The following is a 21,246-nucleotide window of genomic DNA, read 5'->3' as shown; positions in this document are numbered from 1 at the left end:
TATCAACCAACCTATTGTGGTGCCAGTTGCTACTGACTCCTCAATTTCATCAAAGTCCTTGGATGTGGTAAGGGCTCTGAAAATCTATGTGAAGAGGACGGCTCGTCACAGAAAATTGGACTCTGTATGTCTTGTATGATCCCAGGAAACTTGGGTGTCCTGCTTCTAAGCAGACAGTATCTCGCTGGATCAGGTTCACTATCCAGCGTGCGTATTCTACGGCAGGATTGCTGTGTCCTACATATTTTAAGGCCCACTCTACTCGTAAGGTGGGTTCTTCCTGGACGGCTGCCCACGGTGTCTCGGTTTTACAGCTTTGCCGAGCGGCTACTTGGTCTGGGTCAAACACGTTTGCAAAGTTCTACAGGTTCGATACTTTGACCAAACTTCAGGTCTTCAGAGGCCAATCAGTTCTGCAGGAGCCTCCGTGCTCTCTCCCGTTCTGGGAGCTTTTGGTACATCCCCATGGTACTAATGTGGACGCCAGCATCCTCTAGGATGTAAGAGAAAATAGGATTTTAATTACCTACCGGTAAATCCTTTTCTCGTAATCCGTAGAGGATGCTGGGCGCCCGCCCAGCGCTTCGTGATCCTGCAGTGGTTACTTTGTTCAGTACTGCTTAGTTCTTGGTTAAGTACTTTTTTTGTTACTTGGTAAGTAATCTTGTTCAGCCGTTGCTGATGTTTCAAGTTAGTTAGCTTGGTTTGCCTTGTGTGAGCTGGTATGAATCTCGCCACTATCTGTGTAAAATCTTTCTCTCGAAGTTGTCAGTCTCCTCGGGCACAGTTTCTAGACTGAGTCTGGTAGGAGGGACATAGAGGGAGGAGCCAGCCCACACTCTCAAACTCTTAAAGTGCCAGTGGCTCCTAGTGGACCCGTCTATACCCCATGGTACTTATGTGGTCCCCAGCATCCTCTACGGTCTACGAGAAAAGGATTTACTGGTAGGTAATTAAAATCCTATTTTCTCCGACAGGGTCCACAGGTTATCCACAGGATAACATTGGGATATGATGACGTGACAGACAATTTGCACCAAACGGTCAAAGCTTTCGGCCTCCCAGCATGCAACGGGCCCATCCATATTTCCCTGCCTCCTGGCTCAGTTTTTTTGTTTGGTGTGGCAGGCGCTGGACCATGGTCAAGAAGGCTGCTGTTTTTTTTGGCAGCCATAAGCTTGATTTTTTTTTACATTTTTTATAGTCTTACTATTTTCTGAGTGATCTTTCTAAATAGCGTCTTGTTGGAAAGAGTCGCTCCAACAACTCCCCGCCAGGTCGCGTCAACGCTTACCCACGAGTACAGTGCTGTTTCGGCGGACGTCAGTGTGTGATGTACTAGCAAGTCCAGCAGACATTACCAGGCTGTTGCTGGAGCACGGGGAAAAGGTAAGGCATCGGTTCCGCTTAGAGGGAGAAGACGGACACAGCCGCACTGTTTTGGGAGTAGACTACCAAACAGTCGCTTACGTGCCTTCCACCAGCGCTAAGCCCCATGGATCATAGGCTCCAGGGTTAGTATGAGGCCGCAATCCCTAGGGTTGATTCAGCAGTGGGGAGTCAGACTCCCCCTTTGGTCGTCCCTCCTCCCGGTTCATGACCAGTTTCTTCCGAGTTTCCCGCCATGAACTGAGTTCCCGCTTCAGTCTGAGACGCTTTGTATATAAAAGGACCCAGTCGCAGCATAGGCGGCTGTGTGACTGGTGCATCAGTATTCACTTGGGCGTCTGTATTCACTGTATGTTCACGGGGCGAGTGTGTACACTATGAGCGCCTGGATCCACTCAGCGTTCGCTAACGTAATTGATCGATCCTGGAAGCGAAGTATAGTCTCCCTGTATCCCACTCTCCTGAGCCGGTTGATACAGCACTAAGACTCTATCTACCTTTGAGTACGAATTGTTGGATTAGTGCATGAGAGTCTCATAAATAGTGCTGCTGTTTCTTTCGTTGTATACGTTTAAAACTCCTGTTTTTAATGTAATGCAGTAATATGTTCACCTACATACTTGAAATATATTTTGTAGTTGATTATGTGCTCATGTTGCTTATTATACTAATCTATAACCTGTGACTGATTGCTAGTGTGATTGCTGGCTTTACTATAATTCTGTGAGTTTTCTGTGTATTTCGATCCTCAATGCTGGTGAAAGCGGGGTAGGTTCGGATTGTGTGTCACTTTAACAAAATTTTAAGTGATTACAGTCATAAATTGTGTAGTTAAGAGTGTAAAGGTGTGTGATTTATTTATCATGTCTAAGAGAGGCAAGGGTGAGGAAAATACACTCACAGCAGCACCAACACTCGTGTCTTGTTTGTCTTTTTAAGCTGGGTTAACCTCTCAGAAACTGGTTGAGAATGGTTTGTGTGCTAATTGTTTTAGCTTTCACCAAAGTCTCTTGAAAAATTAAAGACAGACACAGGTGCAAGTGGATCCCTCATGGGCTACTTTTGGTGGTAATTCAGAATTGGAAGCAGCAGCAAATTTGTTAGCAGTTGGGCAATCCCATGTGCACTGCAGGTGTGATAGATATAACTGTGCAGGGTAAATACTGGCTGCTTTATTTTTACAATGCAATTTAGATTTCAATTTGAACACACCCCACCCAAATCTAACTTTCTGCACATGTTATGTCTGCCCACTCGCTAGCTACTTTTAGCAGCCGTGCAAACGCATAGTCGCCGCCCACGGGGGAGTGTATTTTTGCTTTGCAAGTGTGCGTTTAGATTTCAGTTCGAACACACCCCACCCAAATCTAACTCTCTGTACGTTATATCTGCATCCCCTGCAGTGCACATGATTTTCCCCAACTGCTAACAAATTTGCTGCTGCGATCAACTCTGAATTAGGCCTATTGTTATGTCGTCCTCCATTTCTGATATTTTTATTCAGAAAGAGCGGTTCTCAGAACCAGTTCTGAGTATCTTTCTAAGGTGGTGTCTAAATTCCAACCTTAACGAAGAAATTGTAGCAACCAGCCTTCGAGGGGCCGGACCTTTCTGCGGGAGATGCATCGTTGGATGTTGTCCGTGCTTTAAGGATCTACGTGGAACGTACCAGTGCCATCAGAATGACAGACACTCTCTTCATTCTCTTCGGATTTCACAAGAGAGGATGGCCTGCTGATAAGCAGATACTGGCGAAGTGGCTTCGGATGACAATTTCAGAAGCATATTCTCAAACTGATCTCCCTGTTCCGGGTAATGTCTCTGCTCATTCTACTCGTAAGGTACTGTAGGTTCGTCATGGGCAGTACAACATGGTGCTTCAGCAGAACAGATATGTAAGGCAGCCATATGGTCTTCCATTAACACATTCATTAGATACTGTATTATGCCTTTGATATCTTTGCCTCTCAGGACGCTGAGTTTGGGCGAAGGATTCTCCTGTCCAGTCAGGAGCGTCCCCACCACTAAATTGCTTTGGGACATCCCAATGTTTTCCTGTGGATACCTTGTGGACCCTGTCGGAGAAATATTAGTTATGGTAAGAACTTACGGTTGATAACGTTATTTCTCCCAAGTCCACAGGATCCACAGGGATCCTAACGCACCTGATTTGAGGATCCTTTAATTCACTATCCTCTTCCTTTTTGTATGGAAGGGTGTGCATGTGTGTTTTTCTCTCCTGATTAGGGCTCTCTATGATGCTCCTGCCTTGAGCTTTGGGAAAAACAACTGATTTGCCTGAGCCAGAAGGCGGGGATATAAGGATGGGCCTTTTGCATGCTGGGAGGCCGGAAAGCTTTGACCGTTTGGTGCAAATCCGCTGTCGCGTCATAATTTCCCAAAGTTATCCTGTGGATCCTATGGACTTAGGAGAAATAACGTTATCAACGGTAAGTTCTTACCATAACAAATATTATTATTATTTTTTTCATTGTTTGTTTGTCCTATAGATATTGAATTCATGTATTTTTCTTTTTAGCCTACCAAAAGTAAATCATCTTTGGTACCTTCAAATGTGAACAAGAAGATTCCAGGTAAACCATCTGCTTTTACTGGCGGAATACATGCAACAAAAGATTTGCCATCCACTTTAACACCATCATCTGTGCCTCAGCCAGCCATGACAGTGGATAGTAGAGGTCTTGAAATAAATGAGGACAAATTAGGTAGGTCCACTGATGATCCATGTTTAATTGTAAACACTTGGCTAGACGTTTTTGTTACTTTTTTTGTGTGGTACCTTTGTACCTTTTGCTTTGTGTATAGCATTAATGCCAATGGCCGTCATTCCGAGTTAATCGCTAGCTGCCATTCGCTGCATAGCGATCATTTAAATAAATGTTGAAACTACGCATGCGTATGGGTCGCAATGCGCACGTGTGGTGTACGGGTACAAAGAGCATCGTTGTTTAGCACTACTTCTAGCGACGATTCCATTCACACAGGCGATCGCAAGGAGAGTGACAGGAAGTGGGAGTTTATGGGTGTCAACTGACCGTTTTCTGGGAGTGTTTTGAAAAACGCAGGCGTGTCCAGACGTTTGCAGGGCAGGTATCGGACGTCAATTCCGGGACCTTCGTCGCAGCAATCATCGCACAAAATAAGTAACTACAGGGCTGGTCTTGTTTTGCACAAAATGTTTTTGTACCGCTCGGCTGAACAGGTTTTCGCACTCTTGCATAGCGAAAATACACTCCCCCGTGGGCGCCGACTATGCGTTTGCATGGCTGCTAAAAGTAGCTAGCGAACAACGCTGAATGAGGGCCAATGTGCAGTGTTTAATAATAGAACTACTACTACTAGAACTACTATATCCCAAAATGTTGTTACAAAAATTTGCGCCAACCCTGACTACATTTCTGCACAGTCTGAAAGAATGTCACCTACAGTAGTGCTTGACGTTTTGTAAACCCTTCAGAATTTTCTATATTTTTGATGAAATTTGGTATAAAACTCTCAGATTTTCTCAACAGTCCTAAACAGCAGATGAGAACCAAATCAAACAAATGAGACAAAAGAATTAGACATGCTAATTTTTTTTTTTTTGTGGAAAATAATCCAATATCGCATATTTGTGAGTGTCAAAAGTATCTGAGCTTTTGCTTTCAGTATTTGGTAAGACCGTCTTGTGCAGCAATAACTGCATGTAAACATTTCTAATACTTATTTATTAGCCCAGAACATCAGCTTGGAGGTATTTGTACCCCATTCCTCTGCACAAAACCACTTCAGCTCTGTTATGTTGGTAGGATTCCTCCCATGAACTACTCGCTTCAGTTCCTTCCACAACATTTTGACTGGATTAAGGTCAGGACTTTGACTTTAGCCATTCCAAAACTTTACATTTACTCGTCCATTACCATTCTTTGGTTGAATGACTTGTGTGCTTTGGGTCGTTGTCCTGCTGCATGACTCTGTTTCTCTTGAGATGCAGTGCCTGGACAAATGTCCTGACATTTTCCTTTAGAATATTCTGGTATAATTCACAATTCATTGTACCATCAATGATGGCAAGTCTTCCTGGGCCAGATTCAGCAAAACAGGCCCAAACCATGATTCCAACACCACCATTATGTTTTACAGATGGTATGAGGGTTTTTATGCTTGAATGCAGTGTTCTCCTTTCTTTAAACATAACACTTCTCATTTAATCTAAAAAGCTCTTTCTGCAGCAGGGTACATTGGTTTCCACAGGGAAACATCGGGATGTAGAGCGGATCTTGATCCAGAGGCACCATCAGGCAAAGCTTTGACTGTCCCAGGATGCATTGGGGCTCATCTATAACCCCACCTTCAGTCACTGAGAGCTCAGTTTTGAGTGGTGCCTGCAGCAGCAGGTCACCTAACAGCGAAGCAGCAGGTCACCTAACAGGCGAGATGCACTGGGCAGGCCTGAAAAAGCTAAGAAGACTTCAAGTGCCGCAGTACTGTTATGTCAGGGTGACATTCAGTGTTGCGTCTCCGTCACCTTCCAAGCGGCGTTGCATACTCCCCTGGCTCAGTTCCTGGGTACTTGCGGTGGAGATGCTCCGGCTTAGGCACATGGTCGCAGGCGCTCTTCTGGTTCGCATGGCTGCTAAGAAAGGAGGAGGTAAGAGGGTCCCCCAGGCGGGACCCGCCACTATATCGCGTTCCTTATCGCAGTCTAGGGAGATGGACTGCGACGCTGGCGTGGACACTGTTACTGAGCAGGGACCCCTCTATATCCGCCAGGGCATAGGAGTACAGGTCGAGTGTACTAACGCCCCTATTGATGAGGCTCTGTAGTACCGGCGGTGAGGTCCAGCATAGGGGAGCCGGCGCTTGACCTGTAGCCCCGGCCCAGGGCACCATTTCCTCGCAGATTTCCTGCCCTGGACCAGCCTCACACTCTACCTCAGTACCTGACAGAGACGCTGGGCGCCATCTTCTTAGCATAGCTGCTGCTGGTCTCTGGGATTGCAGGGCAAGGTCTCCCCTGTAAAGCCGCCTGTACATATATTACATACATATATATTTACATAGTTTGTGAGGTTGAAAAAAGACAGTCCGTCTGTCGAGTTCAACCTATTTCTGTTCTCCTACTCTGTATAATTTTCAGGAGTAATTTTATCTGTTGATAAAGTCGGCCATTGTGTTAATAATGGGGTATAGACGGGTACACTAGGAGCCATGGTCACTTTAAGAAATTGATAATGTGGGCTGGCTCCTCCCTCTATGCCCCTCCTACCAGACTCAGTTTAGAAAATGTGCCTGGAGGAGCCGGTCAAGCTTGGGAAGCTCCTGAAAATTTTTCTGCATTTATTTTCTATTTGTTGTTTTCAGGCAGGTCTGGTTGGCACCAGACTGCCTGCTTTGTGGGACTTAGGGGGGAAACGGCTCAGCCTTTTGAAGGGTTAATGGTCCCGTTCCCCGCTGACAGGACTCTGAGCTCCTGATTTAACTATTCGCAAGCCTCACCACGGTGAGCATACATTCCCGCAGCACGCCGCCACCCCTAACAGAGCCAGAAGAAAGAAGACTGAGTACTAAGTTCAGACTAGCAGGTCGCAGGCCACTATGGCGGCATGATTGTACAGAGACACACGGCTTCTAATCGGGGTGGATTTCATCTCCAGACACAGTACACAGCTGCGTCTCATTTCACTGTACACAGTACCCACACTGGCAAAAACAGCCTTAAAATCGTTTTCTCTCCATTTTAATCAACAGATTACCTCAGCCAGTATAAAAAAAGCAGGAAGACCGTACGCCATTGAAGGGGCAGGGCTTCACTATGAGAGGATCCAGCAGCTCACCAGCACCATTTTCCCTCTGCAGTAGACACAGACGCTGACTGACAGGGACTCGCAGCTCCTCCAGTGTGACTCCAGATTACCTCAGCGGTACCATGGGGTCATAGCAGGGGGGAGCGACTACTAGTGTACTAAGTCCCCTATCAGGGTACTTAGTCTTCATCCCCTTTCAGGGTACTTAGTCTGCGACCCGGCTAAGCTTGGCATTAGCGATAAGGGCGCGATGGGATTTGGCTCCAAATTACTCTGCGTCTCCCTGAAGGGCTCTTTGTGGGTTAATTGTGCTTAACCTTTTCCTGTGTGTGTGTGCTGTCACATTTACATTATGTCAAGCAAAGTGTGTTTCTTGTACCTCTGAGTGTTCCTCTTCACCAGGGGGCTCACTACTGGGTACTCAGGGCAGTGCACCTTCCCAGAATAGCGGGGCTGAACCGGAATGGGTTAATTCCAATAAGGGAATGATCTCAAATATTTCTACAAAGCTATCCCGCAATGAGAAGAGAAGAAAATACTTAAGACAGACTGTGGATGAGCTGATGAATAGAGACTCAGTCCCCAAACCAGCGTATCAATCCCCTCCCATTTGTCCGCAAAAATGATCTCTGGCCCATATCCTGCAGTCTGACTGACGGGTCAGACATGGAGGAGGGTGAGGTGGATTTGGACGGTGGGGATGCTCCACTGACACAGGGAATAGAAGCTCTCATAGAGGCTATCAGAGATATTCTGCATATTCCTGATAAGGTGTCAGAGGAGTGTGTCACAACTGAGGGCCTGAGCTGACGGGAGGCAGCCTCAGTTGTAGGGGCTGAGATGTACCGGAACCTGGGAGGTTGTATCAGACCCCTGGACATGTAAGTAACATGAATAATAACTGCCCGAAGGCGTGACCACGACAACTTGGATAAAAGTCAATGATGTTTATTATGACAACTCCGCAACACAGCAGCAGTAAAAGAAAACGTAAAAGTCAGCAAATAATAAATACAGTTCCTGGGTACTACAGGATGGCAGGAGCCACAGGGCACTGGTAGAGTGAGATAGTTCTTATGATCTTCTAGATGGAAAGTCCTTACCAGGCCCGACTGTAGCAATGGAGATAACCCAGGATTGTGCCAGCTGGTGTTCCAGGAAAAGCTGGGTTGCTGAAGGTTAAACAGCTGCTGTGGATACTGGCTGGAACCAGACTGTTGTTAGCACGGAGTGGATACTGGCTGGAACCAGTTAAATAATAAATGAACTTGGGAGCGATGAAATATGAACTGAAATGTAGAACTTGAGAGCGGAGAAATAATAATACCGGTGGAGAGTGGTAAAGTGTAGAAAGGACACCGGCCCTTTAAGGGAAGCTGTACTCTGCTGGAAGCTGAGCTGGAAGCAGGTAATGTTGTAGCTGGAAACAGATGAATCCACAATGGATTGGAGAGTCAGGCTACACCGCAGGTGGAATGCTGGTGCGGGTCTCTATGGTGGAAGTCTTGTGACAGGAGCTGGAACCTGGAAGACAATCACAGGAGAGAGACAAACAGGAACTAGGTTTGACAACCAAAGCACTGACGCCTTCCTTGCTCAGGCACAGTGTATTTATACCTGCAGCAAGGAAGGGATTGGCTAGGCAATTATGCAGATTAACAATACTGACAACAGATTGGAGGAAATGATCAGCTGACAGAATCCAAGATGGCTGCGCCCATGCAGACACTTGGAGGGAAGTTTGGTTTGTAATCCATGTGGTAATGAAAACAGTAATGGCGGCGCCGGCCACTGGAGACAGGAGACGCCAGGCTGACAAGTGCACATCCAACCACGCGGACACAGCGGAGGCCGCGGCTGACGTAATCGCCACTCTGACACTCTGCATGCAGAAGCTCAGGGACGGTGGCGGAGGCCGCGGGAGACGCCATGCCAGATGTAATAAGGCGTTACTGTGACAGCGTCTCAGAGAGACAGGAGAGGATGCAGGAATGTGAACATTAAGATAACAGATGGGATCCGGTCCTGGAGCGCTGAGCCAGCCTTAGGAGGCATCTGATGGGTAAGAAATGGCGTCCAGATACCCGGATCGTGACAGCACCCCCCCCTTTAGGAGTGGCCCCAGGACACTTCTTTGGCTTTTGAGGAAACTTGGAATGGAATCTCCGGACCAAGGCAGGAGCATGGACATCAGAAGCATTGGTCCATGAACGTTCCTCTGGACCATAACCCTTCCAGTCAATAAGATATTGTAGTTGACCGTAACGGTGACGTGAGTCCAGGATCTTGGCCACTTCATACTCAACGCCTCGTTGAGTTTGGACTTTCGGAGTTGGAGGAAGTGAGGAATGAAACCGATTCAAGATCAGCGGTTTCAACAGGGAAACATGGAATGTCCTGGGTATTTTTAAGAAGGGAGGCAACTGGAGTCTGTAAGCAACAGGATTGATGACTTGTTCAATCTTGAAAGGACCGATATAGCGAGGTGCAAACTTCATACTGGGAACTCTTAACCTCAAATTCTTCGTGGATAACCATACCCGATCACCCACCTTGAGAGCAGGAACTGCTCGACGCTTCTTATCCGCAAACTTCTTGTACCTGAACGATGCCTTGAGCAGAGCTGATCGTACGCTCTTCCAGATATTGGCAAACTGATGCAAGGTGATATCCACTGCGGGAACAGAAGTTGCTGGAAGCGGTTGGAACTCAGGAACTTTAGGGTGGAATCCAAAGTTAGTGAAGAATGGTGTTGAAGCAGATGAAGAATGATACTGGTTGTTATGACAGAACTCGGCCCAGGGAAGTAATTGAACCCAGTCATCTTGAGAGGAGGACACATAGATGCGGAGGAAGGCCTCCAAGTCCTGATTCACCCTCTCGGTTTGACCATTGGTCTGAGGATGGTAAGCCGTGGAAAACTTTAGCTTGACTTGGAGGACTTGACATAAACTTCGCCAGAATTTGGCTGTGAATTGAACTCCTCGATCTGAGATAATTTCTTCAGGAAGACCGTGGAGTCGGAAGATCTCTTGTATGAATACTTGAGCCAACTTGGAAGCTGACGGAAGACCGGTGAGAGGAATGAAGTGTGCCATCTTGGTGAACCGGTCAACTACCACCCAGATGGTATTGAACTTGTTGCACATGGGTAAGTCTGTAATGAAATCCATCGACAAGTGGGTCCATGGTCGACGGGGAACGGATAGTGGAACCAGTTGCCCCGCAGGCGACTGGCGGGATACTTTATGTTGGGCACACTTTGGGCAAGATGCAATAAACTCCAAGACGTCCTTTTTCAGAGTTGGCCACCAATAGGACCTAGAGATAAACTCCAGGGTTTTTTGGATAACCGTATGTCCGGCAAAACGGGAAGCATGGGCCCAATGCATGAGCTTCTTCCTTAGCATCGGCTTCACAAAACTTTTCCCTGATGGGGGCGTAGAGTCCATCCCTACCGTGGAGAATGCCAACGGATTTATAATAGGATGCTTGTCTGAAGACTCTGACTCATTTTCTTGCTCCCATGAGCGGGAAAGGGCATCGGCCTTGCGATTCTGAGAGCCCGGACAGAACTGGAGTTTAAAGTCGAACCTGGAAAAGAAAAGTGCCCATCTGGCCTGACGAGGGTTGAGACATTGTGCGCCCTTCAGGTATAAAAGGTTCTTGTGGTCTGTAAGTATGGTGATTAAATGAGAAGCTCCCTCCAACAGATACCTCCACTCTTCTAGAGCGAGCTTGATGGCTAGCAACTCCTGGTCGCCAATGGCATAGTTGCGCTCAGCTGGGGAGAACTTCCGGGAGAAGAAACTGCAAGGATGTAAATGGCCATCTTTAGCCCTCTGAGATAACACCGCTCCTACTCCAACGGAGGAGGCATCCACCTCTAGGATGAAAGGAGAGTCGATGTCAGGCTGTTTCAGGACAGGCGCAGAGATGAACCTCTGTTTTAAAAGATGAAAAGCTTGCATGGCTTCTTCAGACCACTTGGACGGGTTAGCACCCTTCTTGGTGAAAGCAGTAATAGGCGCCACAATGGTGGAAAAGTCTCGTATAAACTTTCGGTAATAATTGGCGAACCCTAAGAACCTCTGGACCCCTTTGAGGGTTAAGGGTACCGGCCAATTCTGAATTGCTTGTAGTTTCTCAGGATCCATCTCTAGTCCGGAACCGGACACAATGTACCCTAGAAACGGAATGGACTTGACTTCAAAGACGCATTTTTCTAATTTGCAATAGAGATGATTGACACGGAGACGGGACAGAACCTCTTTAACCCAAAAACGATGTTCCTCTAAATCGTTGGCAAAAATGAGGATATCGTCTAGATAGACCACGACATGACGGTATAGAATGTCTCTGAAAATCTCATTGACAAAATGCTGGAAGACAGCTGGAGCATTGCTCAATCCGAAGGGCATGACGAGGTACTCATAATGTCCGTCACGGGTGTTAAAGGCGGTCTTCCACTCGTCACCCTCACGGATCCGGATGAGATTGTATGCACCTCGCAAGTCCAGCTTTGTAAAGATGGTAGCTCCGCTAACTCTATCAAAGAGCTCAGTAATCAGGGGTAAAGGATAACGGTTCTTGATGGTAATGTCGTTCAAACCTCTGTAGTCGATGCACGGCCGCAGACCACCATCTTTCTTTTTTACAAAAAAGAAGCCTGCGCCGGCTGGGGAAGAAGAAGGTCGAATGAACCCCTTTGCTAGGTTCTCTTTAATGTATTCCTCCATAGAATGCGTCTCAGGCAGAGACAACGGATAAGTTCGGCCTCGAGGTGGAACCTTCCCTGGAACGAGATCAATCGGGCAGTCCCATTCTCTATGAGGAGGAAGGATATCAGCAGAAGCTTTACTGAACACATCCGTGAAATCTTGATATGGAGGAGGTGGAACATCAGACGACCTGGGGGAGGAAGAACAGACAGGCAATACTTTAAACAAACATGTCTCTGCACAGGAGGAACCCCATGCCAGGATTTGCGTAGTCGTCCAATCAATTGTAGGATTGTGAAGACGGAGCCATGGAAGGCCCAGGACCACAGGATGTGTGGCTCTTGGAATCACTAAAAGTGAAATAAGTTCGGAATGAAGAACTCCCACTCTCAGACGAACTGGTAGAGTCCTTAGAGCAATAACAGTATCAAAAATTTTACTGCCGTCCACGGCAGTTAAGGAAAAGGAGGAAGGAAGTCTCTCGGTGGGTAGGGACCACCGTTTAACATAGGCTTCAGTAATAAAGTTCCCAGCTGCTCCGGAATCAAGGAGAGCAATGACGTTCCGATAACGTTGAGCAACTTGAAGCGAGACTGGGAGATTACAATCATGAGGAGATGGAGAGGAGATCATTACTCCTAGCCGGCCCTCTCCTGGGCGAGCTAGGGTTTGGAGTTTTCCCGGACGTTCGGGACAGGCATTGATGGTGTGAGACGGAGCTGCACAGTAAAGACAAAGAGACTCAGAGAGACGTCTTCGGCGCTCAGCAGGAGTTAAACGGGAACGGCCAATTTGCATGGGCTCATCTTTAGATGGTGACAGTTGACGAGGAGGAGGAGCAGAAGATTTTGGAGCAGATGATCTTCCACGCTCAGTTGCTCTCTCTCTGAAACGTAAATCAACTTTCGTGCAGAGTGAGATTAGCTCATCTAACTTAGAAGGTAAGTCTCTGGTAGCTAACTCATCTTTAATAAGCTCAGATAAGCCATGCCAGAATGCAGCATACAGGGCCTCGTCGTTCCATGCCAGTTCGGATGCCAGGATCTGGAACTGTATCAGATATTGTCCTACAGTACGTGACCCCTGGCGTAAACGGAGAATCTCGGATGAAGCTGAGGTTACCCGGCCTGGCTCGTCGAAGATGCGCCTGAATGTTGACACGAATGCAGTGTAAGAAGATAGCAGGGTGTCGGACCTCTCCGATAACGGTGATGCCCAGTCAAGGGCGGAGCCACTGAGAAGAGAGATGATGTAGGCAATTTTTGTACGGTCACTGGGAAAATTGCCAGGTTGTAGCTCAAACTGAATCTCACACTGGTTGAGAAATCCCCTGCAGAATCTTGGAGATCCGTCAAATTTTGCTGGCGTTGGAAGATGAAGACGTGGAGCAGAAATGGGTAAGGTGGGTGGGGTTATAGCTGGAGTCACTGTGGTTGACGCACCAGATGCGCCTGATCCACGGAGAGTTGTCTGAATCCCATCCAGCCGAGTAGAGAGATCCTGGAGACAGCGGATGATGTGGCCCTGTGCAGCCTCCTGATGTTCTAGTCGGGCTGCCAGTTCTTGCATCGGCCTGGCCGCTGGATCCTAGTCTCCGGCTGGATTCATTAGGTCAGTGCTTACTGTCACAACTGAGGGCCTGAGCTGACGGGAGGCAGCCTCAGTTGTAGGGGCTGAGATGTACCGGAACCTGGGAGGTTGTATCAGACCCCTGGACATGTAAGTAACATGAATAATAACTGCCCGAAGGCGTGACCACGACAACTTGGATAAAAGTCAATGATGTTTATTATGACAACTCCGCAACACAGCAGCAGTAAAAGAAAACGTAAAAGTCAGCAAATAATAAATACAGTTCCTGGGTACTACAGGATGGCAGGAGCCACAGGGCACTGGTAGAGTGAGATAGTTCTTATGATCTTCTAGATGGAAAGTCCTTACCAGGCCCGACTGTAGCAATGGAGATAACCCAGGATTGTGCCAGCTGGTGTTCCAGGAAAAGCTGGGTTGCTGAAGGTAAAACAGCTGCTGTGGATACTGGCTGGAACCAGACTGTTGTTAGCACGGAGTGGATACTGGCTGGAACCAGTTAAATAATAAATGAACTTGGGAGCGATGAAATATGAACTGAAATGTAGAACTTGAGAGCGGAGAAATAATAATACCGGTGGAGAGTGGTAAAGTGTAGAAAGGACACCGGCCCTTTAAGGGAAGCTGTACTCTGCTGGAAGCTGAGCTGGAAGCAGGTAATGTTGTAGCTGGAAACAGATGAATCCACAATGGATTGGAGAGTCAGGCTACACCGCAGGTGGAATGCTGGTGCGGGTCTCTATGGTGGAAGTCTTGAGACAGGAGCTGGAACCTGGAAGACAATCACAGGAGAGAGACAAACAGGAACTAGGTTTGACAACCAAAGCACTGACGCCTTCCTTGCTCAGGCACAGTGTATTTATACCTGCAGCAAGGAAGGGATTGGCTAGGCAATTATGCAGATTAACAATACTGACAACAGATTGGAGGAAATGATCAGCTGACAGAATCCAAGATGGCTGCGCCCATGCAGACACTTGGAGGGAAGTTTGGTTTGTAATCCATGTGGTAATGAAAACCGTAATGGCGGCGCCGGCCACTGGAGACAGGAGACGCCAGGCTGACAAGTGCACATCCAACCACGCGGACACAGCGGAGGCCGCGGCTGACGTAATCGCCACTCTGACACTCTGCATGCAGAAGCTCAGGGACGGCGGCGGAGGCCGCGGGAGCCGCCATGCCAGATGTAATAAGGCGTTACTGTGACAGCGTCTCAGAGAGACAGGAGAGGATGCAGGAATGTGAACATTAGGATAACAGATGGGATCCGGTCCTGGAGCGCTGAGCCAGCCTTAGGAGGCATCTGATGGGTAAGAAATGGCGTCCAGATACCCGGATCGTGACAGAGTGTGAGGAATCTTATTTTAATGTAAAAAAGAAATCCTCAGTTACTTTTCCTGTGTCAAAGGAATTGAATACCCTGTTTGAAGAACCATGGGTTAATCCTGATAAGAAGTTTCAGAACCCTAAAAGGTTGCTCTCATCTTTTCCTTTTCCTCTGTAGGAGAGGAAAAAATGGGAAAATCCACCGATAGTAGACGCATCAGTCTCTAGGCTGTCACGTAAAATTGTATTGCCTGTCCCTGGTGCAGCCTCCCTAAAAGATACGGCTGATCTTAAAATTGAGACTGCACTCAAATCATTGTACACAGCTGCTGGGGTGGCCCAAAGACCCACTATTGCATGTGCATGGATCAGAAAAGCCATTGCTAAATGGTCAGGTAACCTAATTGAGGGGTTAGATTCCTTGTCTACGGGGTATGTTGTTTTACTCCTGCAGCATATACAGGCAAATTTTATGGTGGAAGCCATAAAAGAGATTGGTTTGCTTAACGCTCGCACCTCCGCTATGGCAGAGTCAGCACGCAGGGGCTCGTGGCTATGCCAGTTGACTGCTGATGCGGACTCCAGGAAAGGCGTGGAAGGCCTACCATTCACAGGAGAGGCCTTGTTTGGAGACGAACTAGACAAATGGATCTCCAAAGCTACTGCGGGTAAGTCTACGTATTCTTCCTTCCGCAGCTCCCCCAGCCAGGAAAGTTTATTCACCTTCAAATTTACAGTCTTTTCAGACAGCCAAGTTTAAGGGAAAATCCAGAGGTGCTTCTACAGCCTCCAGAGGTGCAAGAGGTAAACCACGCAAACCAGCAACTGCAGGTGTTCAGGAACTGAGCTCAGGCTCTGCTTCCTCAAAGCCTTCAGCATGACTGTGGACTGCAAGGCCTGGAGGTCTGTCAGGTGGGAGCCCGACTACAATTCTTCAGTCACATCTGGTCAAGTTGGTGCCGGGATCCCTGGGTAATAGGTCTTATTTACCAGGTCTACAGACTGGAGTTCCAAGAGCTCCCACCTCACAGATTCTTCAAATCAGGCTTACCAGCTTCACAAGAGGCAAGTATAACTTTACAACAGGCCATCCAAAAACTGGTACAGACTCAAGTCATTGTTCCAGTTCCACCTCATCTACACAACAAGGGGTACTACTCCAACTTTTGTTTGTAGTACCGAAACCGGACGGTTCGGTACGTCCAATTCTGAGCCTCAAGTCCTTGAACCTGTTCTTAAGAGTCTCTGAGAGCGGTGATCTCAGGTCTGGAGGAAGGAAAATACCTTGTTTCTCTGGATATCAAGGATGCGTACCTTCGCATTCTGATCTGGCCACTTCACCAGGCTTATCTACGGTTTGCACTACAGGACTGTCAATACCAGTTCCAGGCCCTGCCATTTGGTCTCTCCGCGGCACCGAGGGTGTTCACCAAAGTGATGGCAGAGATTATGTTTCTAATCTGCAAGCAGGGATTGAACATAATTCCGTACCTGGATGATCTCCTGATAAAAGCATCGTCCAGGGAAAGGTTGCTGGACAGCATTGGTCTCTCAACCAAACTTCTCCAGGATCACGGGTGGATTCTGAACCTTCCGAAATCTCACCTGAAGCCAACACGGAGGCTTCCATTCCTGGGAATGATACTGGACACAGAGTTGCAGAAAGTGTTCCTTCTGTTGAAAAAGGCATTGGTAATCCAGTCGATGGTTCGGGATATCCTGAAGCCAACCCGGATATCGGTGCATCTATGCATTCGCCTTCTGGGGAAAATGGTGGCCTCTTACGAGGTGCTTCAATATGGAAGGTTTCACGCAAGACCCTTCCAGCTCAATCTGTTGGGCAAATGGTCCGGATCGCATCTTCCCATGTACCAGAGGATTCATCTGTCACCATATTCAGGATCTCCCTTTTGCGGTGGCTACAGACCTCATACCTCGCCGAGTGTTGGAGGTTCGGAATTTAGTACTGGATCCTGTTAACCACGCACACAAGCCTCCGAGGTTGGGGAGCAGTCACCCAGGGGGTGCAGTTTCAAGGAAGATGGTCAAGTCTGGAAGTTATCCCTCCAATCAACATTCTGCTGGAAAGGGCAATATACAACGCCCTTCTGCAGGCCTCTTATCTTCTTCAGGATCGGCCCATTCAAGTCCAGTTGGACAATGTAACAACAGTGACGTACATAACCGACAGGGCGGAGCGAAAAGCAGAGCTGCAATGTCAGAAGTGTCAAGAATTCTCCTCTGGGCATAAAAGAACGCTGTGGCGTTGTCAGCAGTCTTCATTCTGGAAGTAGAAAACTGGGAAGCAGGCTTCCTCAGCAGACACGACCTGCACTCGGGGGAGTGGGGCCTTCACGCGGAAGTGTTTAGGTGCGTGACAAGTTGATAGTGATATCCACAGATCGACATGATGGCCTCTCGTCTCAACAAGAAGCTCAAGCGGTATTATTCCAGGTCAAGAGACCCACAGGCAGTGGTGGTAGACGCTCTGACGACTCCATGGGTCTATCAGATGTTGTACGTGTTTCTGCCTCTTCCTCTGATCCCAAGAATTCTCAAAAGAATAAAAAGGAAAAAGGTTCAAGCAATACTCATTGCTCCGGACTGGCCAAGAAGGGCCTGGTACGCGGACCTTCTGGAGATTCTCCTTGAAGATCCGTGGCCTCTACCTCTTCGTGAGGATCTTCTGCAACAGGGCCCGTTCGTCTATCAGGACTTACCACAGCTACGTTTGACGGCATGTAAGTTGAATGGCTGATTCTGGCCAGAAGAGGGATCCCAAACAAAGTTATCGTGACTATGATCCAAGTCAGGAAGGGGGTAACGTCTAAACATTACCACCATATTTGGAAGAAATACGTCTCTTGGTGTGAGAGCAGAACTTATTCTGCGGTGGAATTTCACCTAGGATGTTTCCTGCTTTTTCTGCAGGCAGGTGTGGCTGTGGGTCTACGTCTGGGCTCCATAAAAGTCCAGATTTCGGCCTTGTCCGTTTTCTTTTAGAAACAATTTGCTTCTCTCCCTGAGGTCCAGACGTTTTTGAAAGAGGCTCTCCGCTTCCAACCTCCCTTTGTGCCTCCTACGGCACCTTTGGATCTCAATTTGGTGCTGCAGTTCCTCCAATCAGACTGGTTTGAACCATTACAGGAGGTGGACGTAAAATATCTTACGTGGAAGACCGTCACACTGCTGCCTTGGCGTCAGCAAGACGTGTGTCGGAGCTGGGGGTTTTGTCTCACAAGAGCCCCTATTTAATTTTCCATGAGGACCGAGCTGAACTCGGAACTCGTCAGCAATTTCTTCCTAAAGTGGTGTCAGCGCTTCACATCAACCAACCTATTGTGGTTCCGGTTATCACCGACACTTCCGCTACTTCAAAGTCTTTGACTGTTGTGAGGGCTTTAAAGGTGTACTTAAAGAGGACAACTCGTCACAGGAAATCCGACTCGCTGTTCGTTCTATATGTTACCAATAAGATTGGGTGTCCTGCTTCAAAACAGACAATTGCACACTGGATCAGACTCGCTATCCAGCATGCTTATTCCACGGCAGGTTTGCCAGTTCCAAAATCTGTACAGGCTCACTCTACTAGGTAAGTGGGTTCTTCCTGAGCGGCTGTCCGGGTTGTCTCGGCTGTATAGCTCTTCCGAGCGGCTACTTGGTCTGGTTCGAACACGTTTGAGAAGTTCTACAAATTCGATACTTTGGCCTCTGAGGACCTTCAGTTTGGTCAATCAGTTCTGCAGGAACCTCAGCACTCTCACACCCGGTTTGGGAGCTTTGGTACATCCTCATTGTACTGAATGGAACCCCAGTATCCTCTAGGACGTAAGAGAAATAGGATTTTAATTACCTACCGGTAAATCCTTTTCTCGTAGTCCGTAGAGGATACTGGGCGCCCGCCCGGTGCTTCGTTCTTTTTGCACTACTACTGGTTAAGTATTGTTCGTTCAGCTGTTGCTGTTCCTGTTTAAAGTTGGGTTAGCTTACCTTTCCTTTGTTTGTGTGTGCTGGTTCGGAATCTCACCACTATATTTATCTATCCTCTCAAAGTATGTCCTTCTCCTCTGGCACAGTTTCCTAGACCTAGTCTGGTAGGAGGGGCATAGAGGGAGGAGCCAGCCCACACTATCAAATTCTTAAAGTGCCCATGGCTCCTAGTGGACTTGTCTTTACCCATGGTACTAAATGGAACCCCAGTATCCTCTACGGACTACGAGAAAAGGATTTACCGGTAGATAATTCTAATCCTATTTTTTTTTTTCAATCGGTCACAGACTTCCTCCTCACTTAAATAAGCACTACCCCAGATTGAAATTCCCACTCCCTAAACAGGCTTTGGCTCGATATCCTCTCTCTCAAGAGTTATGTAATACAGTAAGTGAGAGAATCCGCCGCCATGGATTCTCACGTCACCCGTCTCGTGGTGTCGTCTGCTCTGCCTGTCACCACTGTCACCTCACTGAAAGAACCGACAGATAAGCGTGTGGTGGGATACCTTAAATCTATATATTCCCTCACAGGGGCCATTCATAGACCGACTATAGCTGCCTCTTGGGCTGCAAAAGGTATGAGGCGTAGGTTCAGGCGTTAGAGGAAGAGCTGCAGAGGATATTTCTGACAAGGCCAGACAATACCTGTCTCACATATGCACCGCCGCCTATTACATTCAGGAGGCATCCTATGAGGCGGGGGTAATGGCAGCCAAAGCCTCATCCACGTCTGTCCTGGCTTTCCGAATACTGTGGTTAAGGTTGTGGAAAGTGGATTTAGACACAAGAAGACTTTGGGGGAACTCCCCTTCACTGGGGACATTTTATTTGGAGAGGACCTAAATAAAATAGTGTCTGAATTAGCAGCTGCTAATACTGCTTTTCTTCCTCATACTAATCCTTCTACACAGAAGGCAAAGACTACCATTTTTTGTTCCTTTCGACCTCAAGGCAAAACTAATGGTCAGACTTACCCGAGACAATCTCGTGCTCCCAAGACCACCAAGCCCAAAGACGAAACAGCCCTGGGCAGCCCGTCAGCCTGCTTCAAAACAAGACCAGCCTGCTGCATGACGGTACGTGCCTCCCCCTGGGGGACCCTAGGATGGGAGGCCGACTTATACAGTTCGCCCAGGTCTTGTTAAAGACCACTTCAGACGCTTGGGTACTGGAAGTTGTCTCTCACGGGTACACTGTCTCCTCCAAGAAACGTCCCCCTCACCAGTTCTGCACTACGGTACTCCCTTCGGATCCATTGAAGGCGCAGGCTCTATAAACGGTGGTAGGTTCCCTCCTGAGTACAGGAGTGGTTGTGCCGGTGCCTCAGCCCCAGTGGGTTATTCGACCCAGTTTATAGGGCAGAAACCCATTGGGTCTTTTTGGCCTATACTCAACCTCAAATCACTGAACAAGTTTGTGAGGGTAGCGAAGTTTCGTGTGGAAACGTTGCGCTCAATCATGCCGGCTATAGAACCCGGAGATTACATAGTATTCCTGAATATACATGATGCTTATCTGCATATTCCTATTGCCATATCGCATCAGCAGTTCCTGCGGTTTGCTATTGGCGACAGTCACTACCAATTCCAGGCTCTGCCGTTTGGACTTGCCACGGCTCCTCGGATCTTCACCAGGTTATGGTAGTGATGACGGCGCACCTCCATCGCCAGGGAGTCAGAATCCTGCAATATTTGGATGACCTGCTGATTCTGGCGAGTTCAAACAATGTCCTCCTCAGTAATCTACAATTGACGGTGAGTTGCTTACAAGTCCATGGATGGCCGATCATTTGAAAAAAATTCCTCGCTGGTCCCAGCTCAGAGCAGGGTGCAACTAGGGGCGCTTCTGGACACACACAGTCAGAGACTGTTCCTGTCTCCAGAGAAGGTCCTGAAAATCCAGGACAGGATAAGACATTTCATCTGTCACTGCAGATACACTCGGCGATGCAAGTTCTTGGCCTGATGGTTTCGCCATTCGACATGGTGGCGTACACTCAATTTCATTCCTGCCCTCTGCAACGATTAACTCTTGCCAAGTGGGACGGCCTGCCTCATCGGATCAGATCCCAAATGATCTTGTTTGTCGCTGACCTGGTGGCTCCAGGACCAGCAATTGAGCAGGGCTGTCCCTTCTGGATCCCTTACTGGGTCGTCCTGATGACAGTCGCCAGTCTGAGGGTATGGGGAGCGGTGATGGAGCAACAATTTTCAGGGTAGGTGGACCTAGGAAGAATCACTCCTCCCAATAAACATCCTAGAGCTGAGGGCGGTGTTCAATGCTTTATCACTTGTTCTGCCTCTGGTACGGAATAGGCCGGTTCAGGTACGGCAGACAACGCCACGATAGTGGCGTACCTAAACCATGAAGGCGGCACTCGAAGCCGCATGGGTATGTAGGATGTTGGGCAGAACGCCATCT

At 47.9% G+C, this 21,246-nt stretch overlaps 1 protein-coding gene across 3 annotated transcripts in view; it reads left to right on the top strand.

Moving 5' to 3' along the window:
* The window catches only part of NEDD1 (NEDD1 gamma-tubulin ring complex targeting factor), a 353,825-nt gene that overhangs the window by 239,223 nt on the left and 93,356 nt on the right, over nt 1-21,246 (top strand). For all 3 annotated transcript variants that reach the window (XM_063927743.1, XM_063927744.1, XM_063927745.1), the window contains exon 8: nt 3,929-4,115. In XM_063927743.1, coding sequence (XP_063783813.1) covers nt 3,929-4,115 — 187 coding nt within the window. The remainder of the gene's footprint in view (nt 1-3,928; nt 4,116-21,246) is intronic.

Source organism: Pseudophryne corroboree, chromosome 6 (assembly GCF_028390025.1).
Source record: "Pseudophryne corroboree isolate aPseCor3 chromosome 6, aPseCor3.hap2, whole genome shotgun sequence".
NCBI lineage: Eukaryota > Metazoa > Chordata > Amphibia > Anura > Myobatrachidae > Pseudophryne > Pseudophryne corroboree.
Note: the sequence above shows the minus strand (reverse complement) of the source record. Positions and strands in the feature narration are given on the sequence as shown.